Consider the following 18,771-nt stretch of genomic DNA (forward strand, 5'->3'; position numbering starts at 1 on the left):
CGGAGTCGGATCCGACCCGCGTTAGAGGGACAGATCTGGCACCGCAGGGTTGCAAATAATTACACTTCGGTCAAACAACCCAGAACACCATTCGAGGCAGCTGGCCAGCGCACAATTTGCGCTACAGCTCAAGCCTGTGGAAATTTGCCGGTCACCTTTGAGAATAAGGTGACCTGCTCATTTCCAAAAATGGGTTGTCTAAAATAGCACATCCTCTGTTCATTTTTTAAATGCCCCATTATTTGAGGAACTGGGTCAAAATCTACATTTAAAAAAAATAAAAAAATGGTTACACTATGAGAGAGAGGGAGAGTGATGGGTGAGATGTGAAGTGATAGGCAAGAAAGCAGAGAGAGAGCAGTGGGTCAGAGGAGGAAGCGCTGCACAAGAGAGCAGAGGAAGCAGTGATGCGGTGGGCCAGAAATCTGAGAGCGAGCAGAGGTACAGAAAGTAGAGGGGAAGCGGTTGGCCAGAAAGAGGCAGTGAGCTGCAGATTGGGATAAAGGATGAGGGAAGAGTGCGATAGAATGCGTGAAAGGATGCAAGATGCAAAAGCTGCACAAAAGAATGAAGGACTGTATATTGCGGGAGAAATTGTAGAGTGTAAGGTGTGAGTTGGGAGTATAATTTGGAGTGTGACAGGGGCTGAGCAGTGCAAATTCTGACTTGACAGTGTGACATAGCACGTGAGTATTTGTATGAGAGGTTAAGGAATGTAAGTTGTGATGGAGAGTTGGTGAGATGTGTGTTGGTGAGAGAGGTGTGTGGGTGTTTGGGGGATTGGAGAACATAGAAGGGGAGTATTTTCAGCATTACAATTGATAATGATCAATTTAGTAAATACTATTAAATAGGCATGAACATTAAACCAGAAATGTAGCCAAATCAAACACTGTTCTGCCAAGCCAGAGACATCTGGGACTCTTCCTATTAAATTAATACAAAAGATACATAATAATGATACCCTGGCTCTCTTGTAGCCTTGTACTCTGCCTATTTCCTGGAATGTGACAATCTTACACCCTCCAGTTAATACAAAATGTGCCGCAAAAATGCCGCAATAAATAAGGTTTGTGGCACAAAATTTGCCATTTCATGCCGGAAAAAATTTGCCATTTCATGCCGCAAAATCCTGGAAGGTCTGGCCATGGCTGCAGAAGCACAAAGATGTGCTGTGAGATTGGTGTGCCGGCTAGGTAAGTCCCCCCATGGTTTAGCCGCCTGCCGGACACTTCATTGGCTGGCAGAGGAGGATAGAATTGATTTCAGGATGGCCTGCCTGACATATAAATGTCTGTACGGACGTGCCCCTTCTTACTTGCAGGATAAAATCCACTGGTACCAACCATCAAGGACGTTACGGTCAGGGGATCAATTACTGCAGATAATTCCCTCCTCTGCATGTGCTTCACAGGAAGGCAGAAGGTTCTCTGTCTATGGTTCCAGACTTTGGAGCAATCTTCCATGAGAGACTAGAGCCCTGGACTCAGTCTACCAATTCCGGAAAGCCCACAAAACTCACCTTTTCAAGTAAGGGGACGGTAGGGGCATCAGGGCTTCAATACGCTCTCGTTCCTGATTAGCGGGTTCCCGCACAACCTCTGTTTGTCTCCGACTGTGATATACCATCTGCGCCTTTATACGATTGAGTCCGTTGTGAGCGCGTTACAAATGCACAAATCAAATCAGATAACAGCCTCACCCCTTATATGTCACTCTGTGTCTCTTTACTAGCAGAATTGGCCCCCAAATCAATATATTGGGGTGGCAGCCAGAGTCATGGTGATAACTATGGCAGTACTCGGCCTCCACTCTGACATTAATCCTCCCGCTACACTCCAGTGGTGGTAACAGATGTAGATTAGCCTCTCAGTTTCTGGAGGCATGTGATGGAATCTTAGCTGAGAACTCCAAATGCCTTCATTCCCATCCTTTCTCCTTCCCTTTGGAGCCAGTTGACACCAAGGGCACCAACTACATGGGGTCTGGTTATATTCATCTCCTCCAAAAACATTTGGGGGGCTGAGCCACATCAATGGCAGCATGCTGAATGGGCTGAGACAGGTGTGTCTTGCCTGTGTTACGCCCTGGCGCCATAAAACCTTTTTGTTTTAAGTGTGTGCCTGCCGGTTGTTTTTGGCAGACGAGCTGCCCTCAGGTATGCAAGTAACCAACTTGAGAACTTACGTGAAGTAACGTGCTGTGCCTCGTGCATTTATGTCCTTCCAGGCTGCATCAACACTGCCTTAATTGGGTCCTGTGGTGCCTGTGGCCTCCTCCAGTCTAGAGAGATGTGTGTGCAATGAATGTATGTCATGCCTTTGCATTTGTAGGGTGGGGCTGCAGGGCGGCAAGTAGCAAAGGCAGATGGCTAGTTTGTACATATTGTGGCCACAGTTTCAAGCATGCAGGTAATTTACAGTGAGCATGCTGGCAATATCTAGTTTCATGAAATGATAGGTTGCGTGCTCAGCCCCATGGAACTGTTTCCACTCAGCTACATCGTCCTAAGTCGTCCCAGATTCCAGTCACCCAGCCATCGTCGACTTTAATGCATGAGCCATGATTGAGGGCTTTTTTTCTATTTGTATTTATTAAGTGCGCGTGCACCAAAGCGTTGAACAAAGCAAGAGCAGCACAATGTTTTCTCAAAATGTTAACCTTGATAATCTGCTTTAAAAAAATAAAAACGATCCTTTGATTTCTGTGTTTTTTATGCCTGGCGGGATTTAAAAGAAAAAAACATGGCCACAATGTTCACCAGAGGCTGTGATGTCACTTTCTATGATGTCAATTCCTGTAATGTCATTAGGTCGACATTTGAAACCAAAACCCAGCCTCACCACGGGAAATCCACAAGTTGGCCCCCATGTTGTCCACTCATTCAGCACTTACCGCATCCTCCACCGTAGCTGTTCCCTTTGTGCGCAGTCGCAGCGTTTCCCTTCCGGTCACCACTTTGCCTTCACTTGGACACTTATTAGTCTTACTCCTCTGACCAATCATATCTGCCAACAAAGAAAGCAACAGTGTTATGAGTAGGCCAATGCTATCTCTTCAAATGGTAAACACTAAGAAGCAGTGTCTGCAAACTCTGTAGGGTGGTCCCGATCTCCATGTTTCTATTTTGTCATGCACCTTTCACACTGGCCCATTTTACTTTCACAATTCCCATGCAATTCTCAGAATATACTTTAAAAAATTACCACATAGGAGTACCATACTTTACCAACTGCTGCTTCATTGGTGCAAAGGATGTGATCTCCCTTTTGGGGAGAGAGTGTAGATGACTCTACCGGTTGAGTCTTCAGCTTGTTCATGTAACCGTAAGATAGCAAAGATAACTTCTAATAAATATGTTCTCAAGAGTTAAAATGGACCCTTTTGAGTCCTATTGCGCCCTGTGCTGAGCGGTCTTGCTTTTCTGATGTATTCTTCAAATGGCATAAATAAAGCTCTTTCAAGACCTCCACATTGAGGAAGGAGCACCTTTCCACAATTAGCACCCAGCAAGGCAGGCCCAAGGGGCATCCCAGCCACTCAGAATGCTCGGAATGTAAGCTGTATCTTATGGTATTGCTCGCACCCTGAGCCTCCTCAGGAGTAGAAGACCTCCATCTTTCCTGCCGAAAAGGTTAACTCTCAGTGCCGGTGTCCCCCTTCACTTTTTCCATCTCTCCCACCCACACTCCTAGCCATCCCAAACCAACCCCACTTGCCTGCGACTGCCTTGTCCCTCGCCGGTCCCAGAACACTCGCTGTCCAGTCCTTCCCCTCCATGTCAATGGCTGCAATGAAATGGGAGAAGGGACTACATGTGATTCCATTCTCCTTACTTCCATGGTGGCCATTTTAGGATTTCTTTTAAGTTAAGAAACTGCAACTGTGCTGTTTTTCAACTTAATAATGAAACACCATTAGGCCCCCGAACAGCATTCAGGCTGCTAACAGCAATAAACACCTTTTTAGGAGGGCATTATCTGTCAGGCAGTGGTGCTGGGACCCATGTTAAACCCCTCACTTTGCTCAGGCCTGTAGGTCAGGTCCCAGGCCATTTCCTGACCGGTAATGTGCCCACAAAACAGGGTCTATTCCTAAATTAAGGGACCTACTCTGAGACCTTGCTCTTGATCATTGGGTTTCCTGCCAATAAACTGAATTGAATTAAACCATTGGGTGACATATTTGAAGGTTGGTTGAAAAACAGTTGGCTCAGTCCCACCAATCAAAGGCTGAATTTCTTCTCATGGCTTCTCATGGCTTCACAACACCTCAAGGAAATAACGAATGATATCAATGGCTGTACACAGAAAAAGGTGAAGCCCCTGACTTATTCCTGTATATGTCAGTAATGCCAGTAATCTTCACTTTTGAGATTTCTCGCAGACATTATTTTGTGATGCTGTATTGTTATGTCAAACAGTATTCTTTGTTTACAGTGCAAATTAAAATACCACACGAATTTCCATTGTATATTTGTTTATTTGCCCTCTCAGTTTAGATACATTAGAACTGAGTCAGTTTCACATTGAGCATGTTTTCCTCCATCAGCTTCAATTGTCCATAGAGATTTACAAATAAGGAGTCCGGACTGCTGAAGATCAAATGTGACACCCGCAAAGAAAAGTGGGTTAGTCTTATAATTAGCTTTACTTTATTTTTGTTCTGCGGTTGGGATACATCAATATTAGCATATCCGAAATGTTGTTTGGTCTTGGAGTTCTGCTGAGTGCCACCACCTTAACTGGATCTGGTCTCATGCCGTGCTCCTAAAATATGTGTCAAATAAATCTGAGTGTCCATTTCCGGAATTCACATTTTGCTTTGTTTAGTTTCAATCTTGCTTCATCCAGTGCTAGGCAGATACGATGTAATGTGTCATCGTGCTCTTCCATTGATTTGCCCAACACCACTATATCATTGCTATTATTTAAGCCGTTTGGTACGTGTTTGATGACTTGGTGATTTCTGCTGTGGACGTTATCCCAAAACGGAGGCGGTTTAAGTCCCATGTGGGTTCCAAATGTGGCAGTATACCATGGTTCAGGGGCTAGGTTAAGTTGGTGGTAACCCTTGTTAAGGTCTAGCTTTGAGAACACGATTGCTCCCTTTAATAGATGGATCATGTCTGTTATCCTGGATGCTTGGTGTCTTTCCCTTTGTATAGGTTGGTTTGGCCTGTGCATGTCCACATACAATCGTATGGACCCATCCACTGATTTCTTTGGGCAGGTACTATTGGAGAAATCCAGGCAGTAGGCCCAGTCACTGGCTCGATGATGCTGAGATTTAAAGACCACATTTACTCCTCTACTTGTTTCTGTATGTTGACCGGTATCTCCCTGCAATGTTGAGACACTGGTTTGACCAACTGATCTGTGTGCAAATGCACTTTGCAATTCCGCAGATTGCCCAGGCCTTTGAATATTCTTGGGAATGGCTTTTCTACATTGCTATCTCACGCAGTATATTTATGTGGCATGATGTTGTATAGAATGTGTACTAGCCCCACGTCGACCGATGTCTTGAAGCTTAAAATGCACCCGCTGTTTGTCTCAGTGGAGAGCACGTGCAGCTGGATTCGTGCAGTGTCACTTGTGTGTGCTCACCATCGAAAACATTCCTTTGCTGGGTAGTGGGTTGCTTGACCCATAAGGATAAATATCTACGTTGGACGGTTTTTGTTTCGGTGGATGCAGTAGATTACGGCATGCCTCTTCACTCAGCACATTTACCATTGCACCTGTGTCAATCAAGAATTTGGTGGGCCTGTCATTGACCTGCATCATCAGCATAGGGCTATGTTATTTGGCTGCTTCATTGCCAAGTTTCCACACATTACCTCTTTTTCTCTGCTCATCCGGGGATGAAGATGACTCACTCCATGAGTGTGTCCATACCTTATGACATTTCTTCTCATCCAATGGGAACTATTCCTCTCTGCAGAATGTTGTTCTCTTTTTGACTGGCATCTACTGCTCTCACCTTCTAACGGTCGGTATTTCCGGTGTTCACGACTCGGCCTGTGGTCCTCTGGTGTCTTTTCCATGTATCGTCTTCTTCCCCTTGGTGATGTGCTTTGCGGCGTTGACACAGGAGCTTTTTTTTACACACAGCTCTGAAGTGATTGTCCGCCTCAAAGGCCACGCATTTATGACCGAGCGCTGGGTAGGTGCCTTTGTGTGGAAATTCATAGACAACTCTGAAACAGTGTTCGTCTGTCCATCTGTTGCCGTCCACTGGCACTGGTCTTCGCTTTTTCATTGTGACAGGTTCTTTCATCCTAGGTGACAGTTTGACTTTCTTCAGGTTTATCACTTGCTGTGCAATAGCTGATTCCGTTGTTGCCATCGCCAAAATCTCTTCCAGAGATCTTTATTTCCGTAGAAGCTTCTTTTTGACATCAGAGGACTCACACCCTGATATGACTTGCAAACTTAGTGCTTCCTCATTGGAATAAGTGTTTTATGCTTATGTGTAATCTCATCACAATGTTGTCCAGAGTCTCACCTTTATCCTGCGTTGTTGTATGGAACACATGTCGTTCATAATCTACATTGGTGTGGGGGGCAAAATACGTTGATAGTGCTTTGTGTATCACTCTGAACGGTATTACCCAAATTTACCTTTTACAATTGACCTTTTGCACAATTGACCTATTTATAGTGGTCCTAATTGACCTTCTGCACAATTGACTTTTATATTATTTTAGTTATTTTATATATGTATTGGGTTGGTTTTGGATTATAAATAATATAAGGGGATTGGGTGGGGGTTGCAGGGGGTTTTGGATTGGGTGGGGGGCTGCAGGGGGTTTCCCCCCGCATATATGTCCTAATTGACCTTCTAAATTAGGTTAATTCTCCCGAGGTCAATTCTCCCAAGGTCAATTGTGAAAAGGTCAATTAGTATACAACCACTATGAACATTGCTTTTTCTTAATCCCCCAGCTCATATAAAATGCCACACACCACCGTGCCTACCGCTGGTGTTACCAAATTAATTTTCCTGTAGTCATCTAATAGACCCATGGCCCCCACATATGCCTTGACCTCCTTGATCCAACGAGTCAATCGCACCCCCAGATTTCCGGTGTCTGTGAGACCGAATGCAATGGGTAACTGCCATGGCAAGCCTTCTCCTTGTGCCATCTGAAACACCCCTGAGGAGCACGCAGTCACTGTCGCTGGGATGTCCTCTTCCGACATCTTGATGTATCTGTATCCTCTATTGGGGTGTGTGTGTTCTTTCACTGCCTTGTTAGCTGACTGTCATCCAATATGTAAACTGGTGCAGCTCTTGTGGCACTTGGTTTCACTGTTCCTTTTTCAGGCCACATGCGTGCCCTTCCTGCTAGGCCTTGTCATGCTCTGTTGAACCAGAATGCTCCCTTTATCACAGAGCCGCTCCAGTGTTCCTTCAGAAGCACAGGCACTTGCCTTGCCACTCCGGTGAAGAAGAAACGTTTTCCTGATTCCCCACTCTCTTCCAGCAGACCTGTTATCTCGGGCTGCTCTCGCGATCAGTGTGGGAGAGCGGATGCCCACCTCACTGCTCCAGCAACAAGCAAAACGTCTGCCAACATAGGAACGACCGCCCCCAGCTTCACGTGGGCCGCTACCAACGAATACTCTCAACACCACAGGGTGCCCGGGTCAGTGATCCACACCCCACTAGATCCTATGTTGCAGCAGTAATCAGTGCCCTGCGAAGGATGGATCTTTCCCCTCGTCGCCACTATGATATTCCCATTACGTGGGGCTGTCATGAATATGAGGGGGCCTCCCTCTATCTTAATGAGGTCACAGACACGGGCATACGTCTAATTATTTTTCCAGACCGAGGTGCTCACCTCCTCCAGCGTCACTTCCCCATCCGGCATCCCGTCCAAATCCCTGTGCCTCTAACATAATGAGGCTGACAGGCTGGCTGCCGACATGACAGTAACCAGCCCAGGAGGACACCTGCCCCTGGATTTACAACAAACCCAAACCTAACTCGGAGACACAATACTCAACCACAGCGAGGAAGATGCCACTGTAGGTCAGAACACACCGATTTAGCATGAGACCAGGAAAGTAATCTAGCCCAAGAACGCCCCCGCATCTCGAATATACCGCAATAATCTGCAACCCGATTCCGAATCCAAAACTGAGGCTACCACCTACAACCTTAGCGATGCAAACTCCACTGTATTGCAGCTGACAGACCTACCACTGACTTCATGAAAGAAAGCCACGCAGTAGGGCATCTTCCCATGGAACATAACAATAATTTAAATAATTTCTCAATTTTTCAAAATCCAAAACAGAGGCAAAGCACAACAACCACAGTCAGGCAGACACCACTATATGTCGAAGTGCACCAATTTAACCCAAGACCAGGAATACACCACAAAACCAAATCCAAGACAGCCAGACCACAAACATGTCATGACACAAGAAGGACAAACAGAAATAGAAAGGAAATCACACCCTGTGGAACAGGAACCACCTACCAGAGTTTGCAACACCCCAAATCCCCACCAGCCACCACTAAAATGGACTAAGGACACTGACCAAGACTAGAACAAAAACGGAATACATCTCCCGTTACCTTTCCACCTATGATCGCACCACAATGGAAAACAAACAACCCACAAACAACCCACAAGCAAGGACCCAAATAATCCTGGACCCCAACAGACTGCCAGAACGCACACTGCAACACACAGAACCCAGAAACTCTAAAGACATTTTCGTAAAGACACCAACAAAAATCAGTGCTAAGCTGGAACCCCTAGCCATCCACACCCCTTACATAACCAATGACTGGAAAAAAGACCACACGTACAAACAAACAACTGTAAGGGTGCAGAAGTATGAATCTGACACAGTGGTGGGGCCTGCTTGTCGGCAAAGACTTTTATTCTAAAATAAAGAAAAGGAAAAACCTATTTTACCCTATTTCTATGAGGGGTTGCACTACCTCAACAAAAATACTAAGGACTCTGTCAGGATGTCTGTTGTAACGTATAAAGTCCACCGTCCTGTGCTCAAACCTATTTCCGTCCCTTACACTAAACAAAGGAAAAACTGGGCGTCTTCTTGATCGAGAAGGAGGCTTCCCACATTCTGGATGCAGAACTTAAGTTCAGTTAATAGAGTGAAAGCACAATAAGTGACTCTGCAAACACAGTTCTCAATCATCAAAAAGAGGGGGTTGATTCTCCTCCCCTTGTTCATGTCCTCAATTCCCAAAAGTAAGATTAATTCTGGTTTACTATCCTGCCAGACTTAGCAATAGATTTGTTTAGCACAAAACATACTTTCATTGTAAAAGGGGGCTCTCATCCCCTGGGATTTTCTTCCAAATCAAAACGGAAGTGCCAAGTCTGGTACACTATCCTGCTGGGCCTAACCACAAAAGTCAGAAAGGGTCTCTTGCTTTGGTAATGGGTCCATGACACCTTGTTCCAACTTATTGTGTTTCTCTTCCTCTTTTACGTGTGTTCCAGCCCCCTCTGGGTTGTCTCTGACTTGCTTTGGGCCTCAGCCCCTTGATTTTTCGTTTGCTCACTATTGTGTGGGTCCCTGACCCTTTTAGTTTGCTCTTCTGGGCCTTTCCCAACTTCATATGGGTCCCAGGGCCTGCTGTGTTGCTTTCACGGGTTCTCCACTCCAGTCCTATGCAACGTTCAAGTGAACAGACCTGGCGTACTCCCCTGCCAGGTACAATTCCACATAGGATACTTTAAACAGTTAATTTCATTCTCCCTCTCCTTGGCTTTCTCAGGGTCCCAGATCCATTTACTTTGGCTTTGCCTCTTTGATTTACTTGGGTCCCAGACCCTTTGGTATTGGCTCTCCAGGATACTTGGTTTACTCTCCTGCCAAGCATCTACTGATGTGACATATGTTTGTGTCCATATATTTCTCTTCGGGTCCTTGATCTGCCTAACATCAGACATTTGCTTTGATCTCAGAACTTTGTTTTGGTCCTTCAAGACACTTGATGTAGTTCCCTGCCAAGTGTCTACTGGTGCGGCATATGTTGGTTTCCTAATATTTCTCTTACGGTCCTGGACCCGTGTATTTACTAATGCGGCATATGCTTGTGTCCTTATGTTTCACTTAGGGTCCGCAACTCTTGTATCATCATCATCATCTTTATTCCTTATCGGGTCCCCGACCCCTCTTAGGCGCTCTCTATTTGGTCCCTAGCCCCTCTCATGGACCCAGGACAGCACCTGTACCTTGTCTTCGGGTTCCCGCTGTGTGGCATTCTTCTCAGGCTTATCTGACGCTCTGGGCGAGCCTCCGATCCTTCTCTCCCTGCTACCACTGCAGTCTGCGTCTCTACTCCAGCTTCAGAAAGACAGACTGTGTGGCTTCATTCCTGTAGGCGTCCCAAGTCTCCTGGGTGCTTGGTTTCACCTCGGTTTCCCTTTTGCTGCCAGTTGTTGGCAGCAGCTCCCAAGACAGCAACTTTCCTCCACCAGCGTCCCCTTGTGCAGCTTTTCCCCGTGCCTCTCTGTCTGCGGCACTCAAACTTCACTTCTGCTTCCTTGGGGGCAGTCTCGACCAATGGCTAAGTCCTTCCTCTAATTTGTACACTCTCTAGCTAAAAGGCAGTCTCCAAAAACTAGACTGCGCTGTCTTGACTCTGACCGATACTCCTCAATACTCAATTCTTCCTCCTCATCTCAGTACTGAACTGATGATCACCATGAAGTTCAGTAGCACACTTCTTCATTTCAGTATTTTCTTGGGACTTAGTTTCCTCAACTCTACACAGGTAGATAGAAGGGTATTGAGTAGGGGAATACCACATTCTCCCAAGGGGATTGTCACTGGTACCATGGAGTGATTCCCTCCCTGTCATGACCCACAGAACACGCCCCTTCTGGACTTCCTGGTCCTTATCGCAGCGGGGCTTGCATTCATTGTTTCTCCCAACATGGCCGTATCACGGGACACGCCTCGCACCAGCCTTCACGGGGGACGTAGTACGTCCCATAAATATGCCACGCCCCCAGGGCCCGGGCGTCTCAACGCTATCAACAGGTAGTGACTAGACATGTACTTCGCAGCTTGGCGAACCCTTCTGTTATCCAAGTTCCTGGACCCTTATTCCCACTCCTTCCACCCTCTCCTTTCCACCCTGTTCCTGGAATCCACGTATCCTTTTGACCGCTTCTTCCTTCCTGGACGTCCTGAACCCGCGAGTACCCTGGAACGCTGAACGATCGCTGGAGTCGGAAGAGACTCGTGCCGGCCTGTACAAAACCCGATCCGCCCGCAAGAAGAATCTTCCCGCAGATCCCTGCAAGAAGCGATCTCAGGTGAGAAGAGGGGGAGATTCATGACAGTTTGAGACGCCGAACGACCGAAATTGAAACCGATATGGAAAAGGCCGTCCAGGATCTCATGCGTGGCATGCAAGAACTAACAACCGAGGTGCAGAACTTAAAAGCGGAGAATGCCGCATTAAAGCAACTTGTTTTGTCTCGCGATTCCGCTACAAAAGAGAGTGTGTTACTGGGTGTTGTCGTAGACAAGTATGATGGGTCTGCAAAATCCCTTTGTGGGTTCCTGGACTCCTGTTTGGTGCATTTTACCTTTAAGCCCTATTATTTTTCAACTTCCAGGGCAAAGGTGGGCTTTATAATCTCACACCTCGCAGGAAATGCATTGACTTGGGCTACTCCCTAAGTCAATTCTGGAGATGTCCTCCTAGATGATTATGACGGATTCATACAGGCTCTCAAAACCATGTTCGACCACCAGAACAGGTTTATAGTGCCCAGGAACGCCTACTTGACTTTCGGCAAGGATCCCAGGACATGCTAACGTATGTCACAAGATTCAAACAATTGGCCAAGGAAGCAGATTGGTCCTCAGAAGCAAGTTTCACTCTCTTCCATAGGGGCCTAAACGAGGATATAAAAGATGAATTAGCCAGAGTGGCTCATCCTAGCTCATTCCAGGCTCTTATGGATTTAGCCATGCAGATAGACTTTTGTATCCAGGAAAGAAAGGCAGAGAGAAAAAAGACCAAGATGCCCTTCCAGAAAAGTTCTCTTGAGACTTCAGTAAAAACTGATCCTGTTCCAACCCCTGACACTGACCCAGAACCCATGCAAATAGGAGCCTTCCATGGACCCATTTCCCCACAAGAAAGGATGAGAAGGATCCACACAGTCTTGTGCATGTATTGTGCATCGGATAAACACCTTGTTAGAGAATGTCCTCTAGCCCCTCCACGGCGTTTGGGAAACGCCAGCTCCCGATCCTAGATGGAGCGAGGTGTCGGGAGAGAGATGTTTGCTCCACAACTATTCCATCTTTGAACTCTCCTGGACAGAACAACCTAGCGGTTCTACAAGCCTTCTTATCGTTATCAAAGAAGGAGACCTACCCCATCCTGGCCTTGGTGGATTGTGAGGCTATGGGAGTATTCATTGATCAAGAGTGGGTCTTTAAGCACCACATTCCATATGAAGCCCGGGATGTAATGCAACCTGTGGAGGCAATTGATGAAGACCCCTCAGTTCAGGACCCATATCCTTGCAGACCAAGGAAATACAACTTTCAATAAACCATCACCAGGAATTGATCAAGTTTGATATCATCAAATCAGCCCACTACCCCATGGTACTAGGCATGCACTGGTTGTAGAAACACAATCCATACATCAATTGGACAGCAGGATCCTTGTTTCTTGATTCAGAGTATTGTCTGTCTCATTGTTTATCCCTGGATCCCTCCTCGATATCGTCTGAAAGTAATCCAGCAGATCAAAAAGAGGCACTCATGGTTTCCAATATCATTCAGGTCCCAAAGGCCTATCAAAGTTATGCTGATGTGTTTTCAACTGCCATAGTTCAGGCTCTACCCCCTCACAGACCTGAAGACTGCGCCATAGACACAGAGCCTTCAGCAGTGATTCCCTTTGGGAGGATGTTTATCCTATCCGAACCTGAAAAAAAGGCCCTCCGAGAATACTTGGATACCAACCTTGAAAATGGCACCATAAGACCATCGAAATCCCCAGCTGGAGCCTCGCTGTTCTTTGTTCCCAAGAAGGACACCAAGGAACTTAGACCTTGCCTCGATTATCGTGGATTAAATCAATGCACCCTCAAGGACCGCTACCCTTTACCCTTGATCTCGGATATCCTGGAAGCGGTGAGAGGAACTGTAATCTTCACGAAACTGGATCTCAGGGGTGCCTATCATCTGATTCGTATCAAGGAAGGAGACAAATGGAAAACAGCCTTTAGAACACCTTTTGGACACTTCGAATATCTGGTCATGCCCTTTGGACTTGCTCATGCCCCTGCAGTCTTTCAACGATTCATGGATAGGGTATTCTCTGACATGCTGTTTCTCTTCATCATCGTCTACCTGGACGATATCTTGACTTACTCCAAGGACCCTTTAACGCATGAAGAGCATATAAAGGCAGTCTTACAACGACTACGTGAACACAGACTCCTAGCCAAACCTGAGAAATGCCTGTATCACGTTACTTCTGTTCATTATCTAGGATTCGTCCTTAGTCCAGAAGGAATTGGTATGGATCATTCGAAGGTAAAGGCCATACCATCTTGGCCGGCTCCCACTTCCGTGAAACAAGTTCAATCCTTCCTGGGGCTTGCCAATTTCTACCGAAAGTTCATACCCACCTTTTCTGAGATTGTTCAACCGATCATCGCTCTCTTGAAGAAAGACACTCCCTTTCTCTGGTCTGCACCTCAAGACAAGGCATTGCAACGCCTAAAGACACAGTTTACTCAAGCCCCCATCCTAGCCCAACCCGACATTAATCGGCCATTCCTAGTGGAGACGGATGCATCTAACTACGCCATAGGAGCAGTCTTGAAGCAAGAATTTGAGGCCAAGTTGGAACACCCCATTGCTTACCTTTCACAAACCCTGACTCCCAGTGAGACACATTATTCCGTCTTGGAAAAGGAACTGTTAGCCATCTGCCAAGCCTTCACAGAATGGTGACATCTACTCCTGGGAGCTAGGCATCCAATCCAGGTTCGCACGGACCATCGAAACCTTCAGGTTCTACAATCCTTGGAGTGTAGGAACAGTCGTCAGGCCCGTTGGGCCTTCTTCTTTGCCCAGTACCAGTTCCACATCAGTTATGTTCCTGGATCACAAAACTTAATTGCTGACACCTTATCTTGACGTCCTGATTGCGAAACTATTGAAAATCGAGCCTATCCCAAGATGTTTCCCCACACGATTTTTGTAGCTCAATCGGTCAGTCTTTTGGAAGAAGTCCGGATGCAAACCCAATCCTCTGAGCTCTGGAAGGATATTTCAAGGAAGAATCCATGGAATCTGAGAACCAAGGACGGATATTTGTTCAAAGATAATGCTCTAGTCATTCCCACACAGAAACTACAACAAAGGATAATAAACCTCTGCCATGATACCCTCCACTCCGGACATCGTGGCATGATATGATATGATATGGCATTTGTAACGCGCCTATACACAAGTGTTTCAAGGCGCGACGAGGCAGGGAGGGGGAACAAAGGGAAAGACAGACAACGATCCTACTAGGCCAGGTGTCATTCAGATCGCGCAAGTGCAAGGGTAAAGGGAAGGGAAAAAGTGCAAGGGGAAAGTGCAGTACATGGTAAGTAGAATACTAATAAATAATATGGCCAGCTCGTGGCAAGTGCAAGGTAAGTGCAGATAAGTGCTGGGAAGGGGGCTGAAGGAATACAGAGACAGTCCCGCAGTGCAGGGGTTGCCAAGGGAGGCAGTGCAAGTGGAGAGTGGCTGGGCCAAGGACCGAGATCAGTGAGAGTGGCCCAGTTGCAGATTCAGTGCAGTTTCAGTCAAGAATTAGCAAGGGAGAGGGGGAGAGAAAGCAGAAGCAAAGAGGAAGTCCATCACCAACACTCTCCGTCTTATACAAAGACAATTGTGGTGGCCTAGAATGAAGACTGACGTACAACTGTACATCAGAGCCTGCTCTATCTGCAGTCAAAACAAACACGATAACAAGAGACCGGCGGGTCTCCTACTGCAACCTACACTACCGACAAGGCCATGGGAATTCATCGCTACAGACTTCATTGTGGAATTACCACCTTCCAGGGGATACACGACTATCATGGTCACCATTGACTTGTTCACTCATATGGCTCATTTTACACCCCTGTACAAACTGCCATCCTCATCAGAACTCACTGGAATCTTCCTGGAACACATTTTCCGCCTTCATGGACTTCCTTCCAAGATCATATCAGACCGAGGACCTCAATACGTCTCACAATTCTAGAAACATCTCTGTCTCATTCTAGGAATCCAACGTGCTCTTTCATCAGGTTATCACCCACAAACTAACGGAGCTACGGAAAGTGTAAATCAGACCCTGGAACAATACCTTCGTTGGTTCGGCACCAAGGTACAGGATGATTTCTCGCTCCTTATACCTGTGGCTGAATTCGCCTACAACAATTCTGATAACTCAGCAGTCAAGACCAGCCCCTTCTATTGCAGTCAAGGATTCCACCCGTCAGTTTTACCTTCTGTTCTTCCACATCCTACACCAGTACCTACCGTCGACTCCTGGATCGAAACTCTCATCAACATACACAAGGAAGCCAAAGAACATTTAGAAAAGGCCCAAACACACACTAAGCGTCATGCGGATTCCAAGAGAAGACCAGGGCCTTCTTATTCAGTCGGTGATCAAGTCTGGTTGTCCTCGAAACTACCACCACGACATTTACGACCAAACAAATTGCCCCCCGGTACTATGGGCCATTTTCCATAAAAGAAGTCATCAACCCAGTCTCATTCCAGCTCAAGCTACCAGACTCCTGGAAGAAAATTCACCCAGTTTTTCACATTTCTTTATTGAAACCCTACATCCGATCCTCCCGGAAATCCTGCAGACCCAGTCCCGTGATTGTGGACGACCAACTGGAATATGAAGTATCCAGAATATGCGATTCCAGGTATAAACGGGGTAAACTTCAATACTTGGTTGAGTGGAAAGGATATCCTCCTAGTGAAAGAACCTGGGAACCACTTTCTAACCTGAACACCCCTCGATTGCTCTGAAGATATCATCTCATACACCCGGGCAAACCTGGTGGAACAGGTTTTCAGAGGAGGCATGCTGTCATGACCCACAGAACACGCCCCTTCTGGACTTCCTGGTCCTTATCGCAGCGGGGCTTGCATTCATTGTTTCTCCCAACATGGCCGTATCACGTGACACGCCTCGCACCAGCCTTCACAGCGGACGTAGTACATCCCATAAGTATGCCACGCCCCCGCGGCCCCATGCGTCTCAACGCTATCAACAGGTAGTGACTAGACATGTACTTCGCAGCTTGGCAAACCCTTCTGTTATCCAAGTTCCTGGACCCTTATTCCCACTCCTTCCACCCTCTCCTCTCCACCCTGTTCTTGGAATCCACGTATCTTTGCGACCGCTTCTTCCTTCCTGGACGTCCTAAACCCGCGAGTACCCTGAAACGCTGAACGCACGCCGGAGTCGGAAGAGACTCGTGCCGGCCAGTACCAAACCCGATCTGCCCGTAAGAAGAATCTTCCTGCGGATCCCTGCAAGAAGCAATCTCAGGTGAGACGGGGGGAGATTCATGACACTCCCCATGAGTCCACCTGCTGTGTGCCACCCCTCAGGGGTGCTGGCGGATAGCGGCCTCACCTCCCTGGCCTCATTGGAAGTGGCTTTGCCCCAAAAAAAGCAGTCACAATACCCTGGTATTCGTCACACAACCTAGTAGTACGAAACAGAACAAAGAAACCCACTCCTCAATTTAATTTAACTACTCAAGAAGAAACAAAACCCCCAACTACACAATCAGCAAATAACAGTCTAGCCGAAGAGAGTGCATCAAGAAAATGAAAACCTAGATCCAGATGAACTGGCCAGCTGCAGGTCTTTGAGGCAAAGATTCTCAAGCCAGGGGAAGCTATTAGAGTCACTCAAGTTCAAGTCCTTCCGACTCGAACTCCCACGGGTGTCCAGCATAGGACACAGAAATTTGATGGCGTCATGGCCTCACCCATGATGACCATTGACATGAAGGCTTTGCTGTCTACCATGAGACCAAATTTTTGAGCGGAGAACACTCTGCCCTCAAGGATAATCCTGGAACATCAGGACCTATTCACTCCATTCCTTACGCATAGGGTCAACTCCTCATTCAGAGACAACTATGTTCCTGAATCTATTAAGACAGTCATAGTAGCCCCTCTAGTTAGGAATCCTGGACTATACCCAAAGGACCCAAGCAATTTAAGGCCAATTGCCAATTGCAATTTTCTATTGAAAATCCTGGATAAGTGTGCCACGGTACAGCTGTAAGGTTGTGTTGAAACTAACCACATCCTACATAAACAAAAATCAGGGTTCAGGCCTGCTCATGTTACCGAGACAGCACTAACCAACTTACAGACCCACATGCTACGCATCATGGGCAAGGGTAAAGTGGGTATGCTGGTCTTACTCGATTTATCTGCGGCCTTCGATCTGCTTGACCATGAACAGTTTCTTTGGTCTTTGGAACATGTCGGAAATTGCACAAGAGGGGTGGTAAAATGGTTTCAATCATTTTTAAGCAATCGAAGGCCCAAGATCCACTGGGGTGATGCCTTTTCACCTTTGGCACCCATCAACTGTGGCATGCCATAGGGGGGCAGTCTTTCCCCCGTGTTGTTTAACCTATACCTCAGACCACTCTGCTCCCTCTTTGAGGGCACCAGCATTTTCTTCACAAACCATGCTGATGACATTCAGCTGGTACTGGAGCTGGATGGCAAATATTAGCAGGATGCCAGCAATCTACGCAGAGTTTACGGCATAGTAGAGTCCTGGATGACCAAGAACTGGATGTGCCCAAATGGCAGTAAAAACTTTGGCTCTTGGCAGGCTTGTGCTAAACTTAGCCAGGGCTATAAAAACTTCCACATCAAAAAATGTGCCATAATAGGCATTTCATTGGATGGTTCGTTAAGCGCAGAATCCCATGTGAACCAATTAAATAAGAGTTGCCAATACCACCTTCGATTGCTCAGCCACATTAGAACATTTGTCAATTAAAATAATTGCGCTACTATTGCTAGAGCAACCATCCTCTCAAGGCTGGACTACGGTAACGCCTTACGGATTGGGGCGTATAGTTCTTCCCTGGTGAGATGCCAAACAATACAAAACAGAGAGGTAAGAATCATCAAGAAGAAACCAAGGGGCCAACACATTTAGTCCGACAGAAGAGACCTACATTGGCTGGCGCTGTAGGAACGGATCACTTTCAAATCTATGACCACTATCCACCATTGCCTTCATGAAACTGCCCCGTCATACTTGAAAGCTCTTATCTCCCAGCACGTACCAGGCAGAACCCTGCATTCGGACACTTTAGGGCAGATCACTAACACACGTTTCAGACGCTCAAATGGGCTGGGCAGATCTTTCCCTGTAAAGGCTGATAAAGCATGGAACGATCTTCTGGTTGCTATTAGACTAGAAGGTAACAGCAGTGCCTTCAATAAGATCCTAAAGACCACCGTTTTTAAATAAGCAGGTGGTCTTGAGCAGGAGTTCTACTCTCTATATTCATCTTTGTCTCGTTAATACTTTATGTTTGTCTGCAGTCTTAATGTTGTGCCCTGATGACTGCAGGCTTCAGCGCTTCACAAATAAACAAATAAATAAACTACAAACCTCCTGTTTATTGGAAACATTTTAGAAAAGTAGGTGCTACACAACTACTCACCATAA

The 18,771-nt window shown here is 46.5% G+C and overlaps 1 protein-coding gene across 1 annotated transcript in view; it reads right to left on the reverse strand.

Annotated features, from left to right (window-relative positions):
• Positions 1–18,771, reverse strand: part of GIPC3 (GIPC PDZ domain containing family member 3) — a 353,263-nt gene that overhangs the window by 67,671 nt on the left and 266,821 nt on the right. The window contains exon 4 of the mRNA XM_069649438.1: positions 2,896–3,008. Within this exon, the coding sequence (XP_069505539.1) occupies positions 2,896–3,008 (113 nt within the window). The remainder of the gene's footprint in view (positions 1–2,895; positions 3,009–18,771) is intronic.

Source organism: Ambystoma mexicanum, chromosome 1p (assembly GCF_040938575.1).
Source record: "Ambystoma mexicanum isolate Mex_15411 chromosome 1p, UKY_AmexF1_1, whole genome shotgun sequence".
NCBI classification, from domain to species: domain Eukaryota; kingdom Metazoa; phylum Chordata; class Amphibia; order Caudata; family Ambystomatidae; genus Ambystoma; species Ambystoma mexicanum.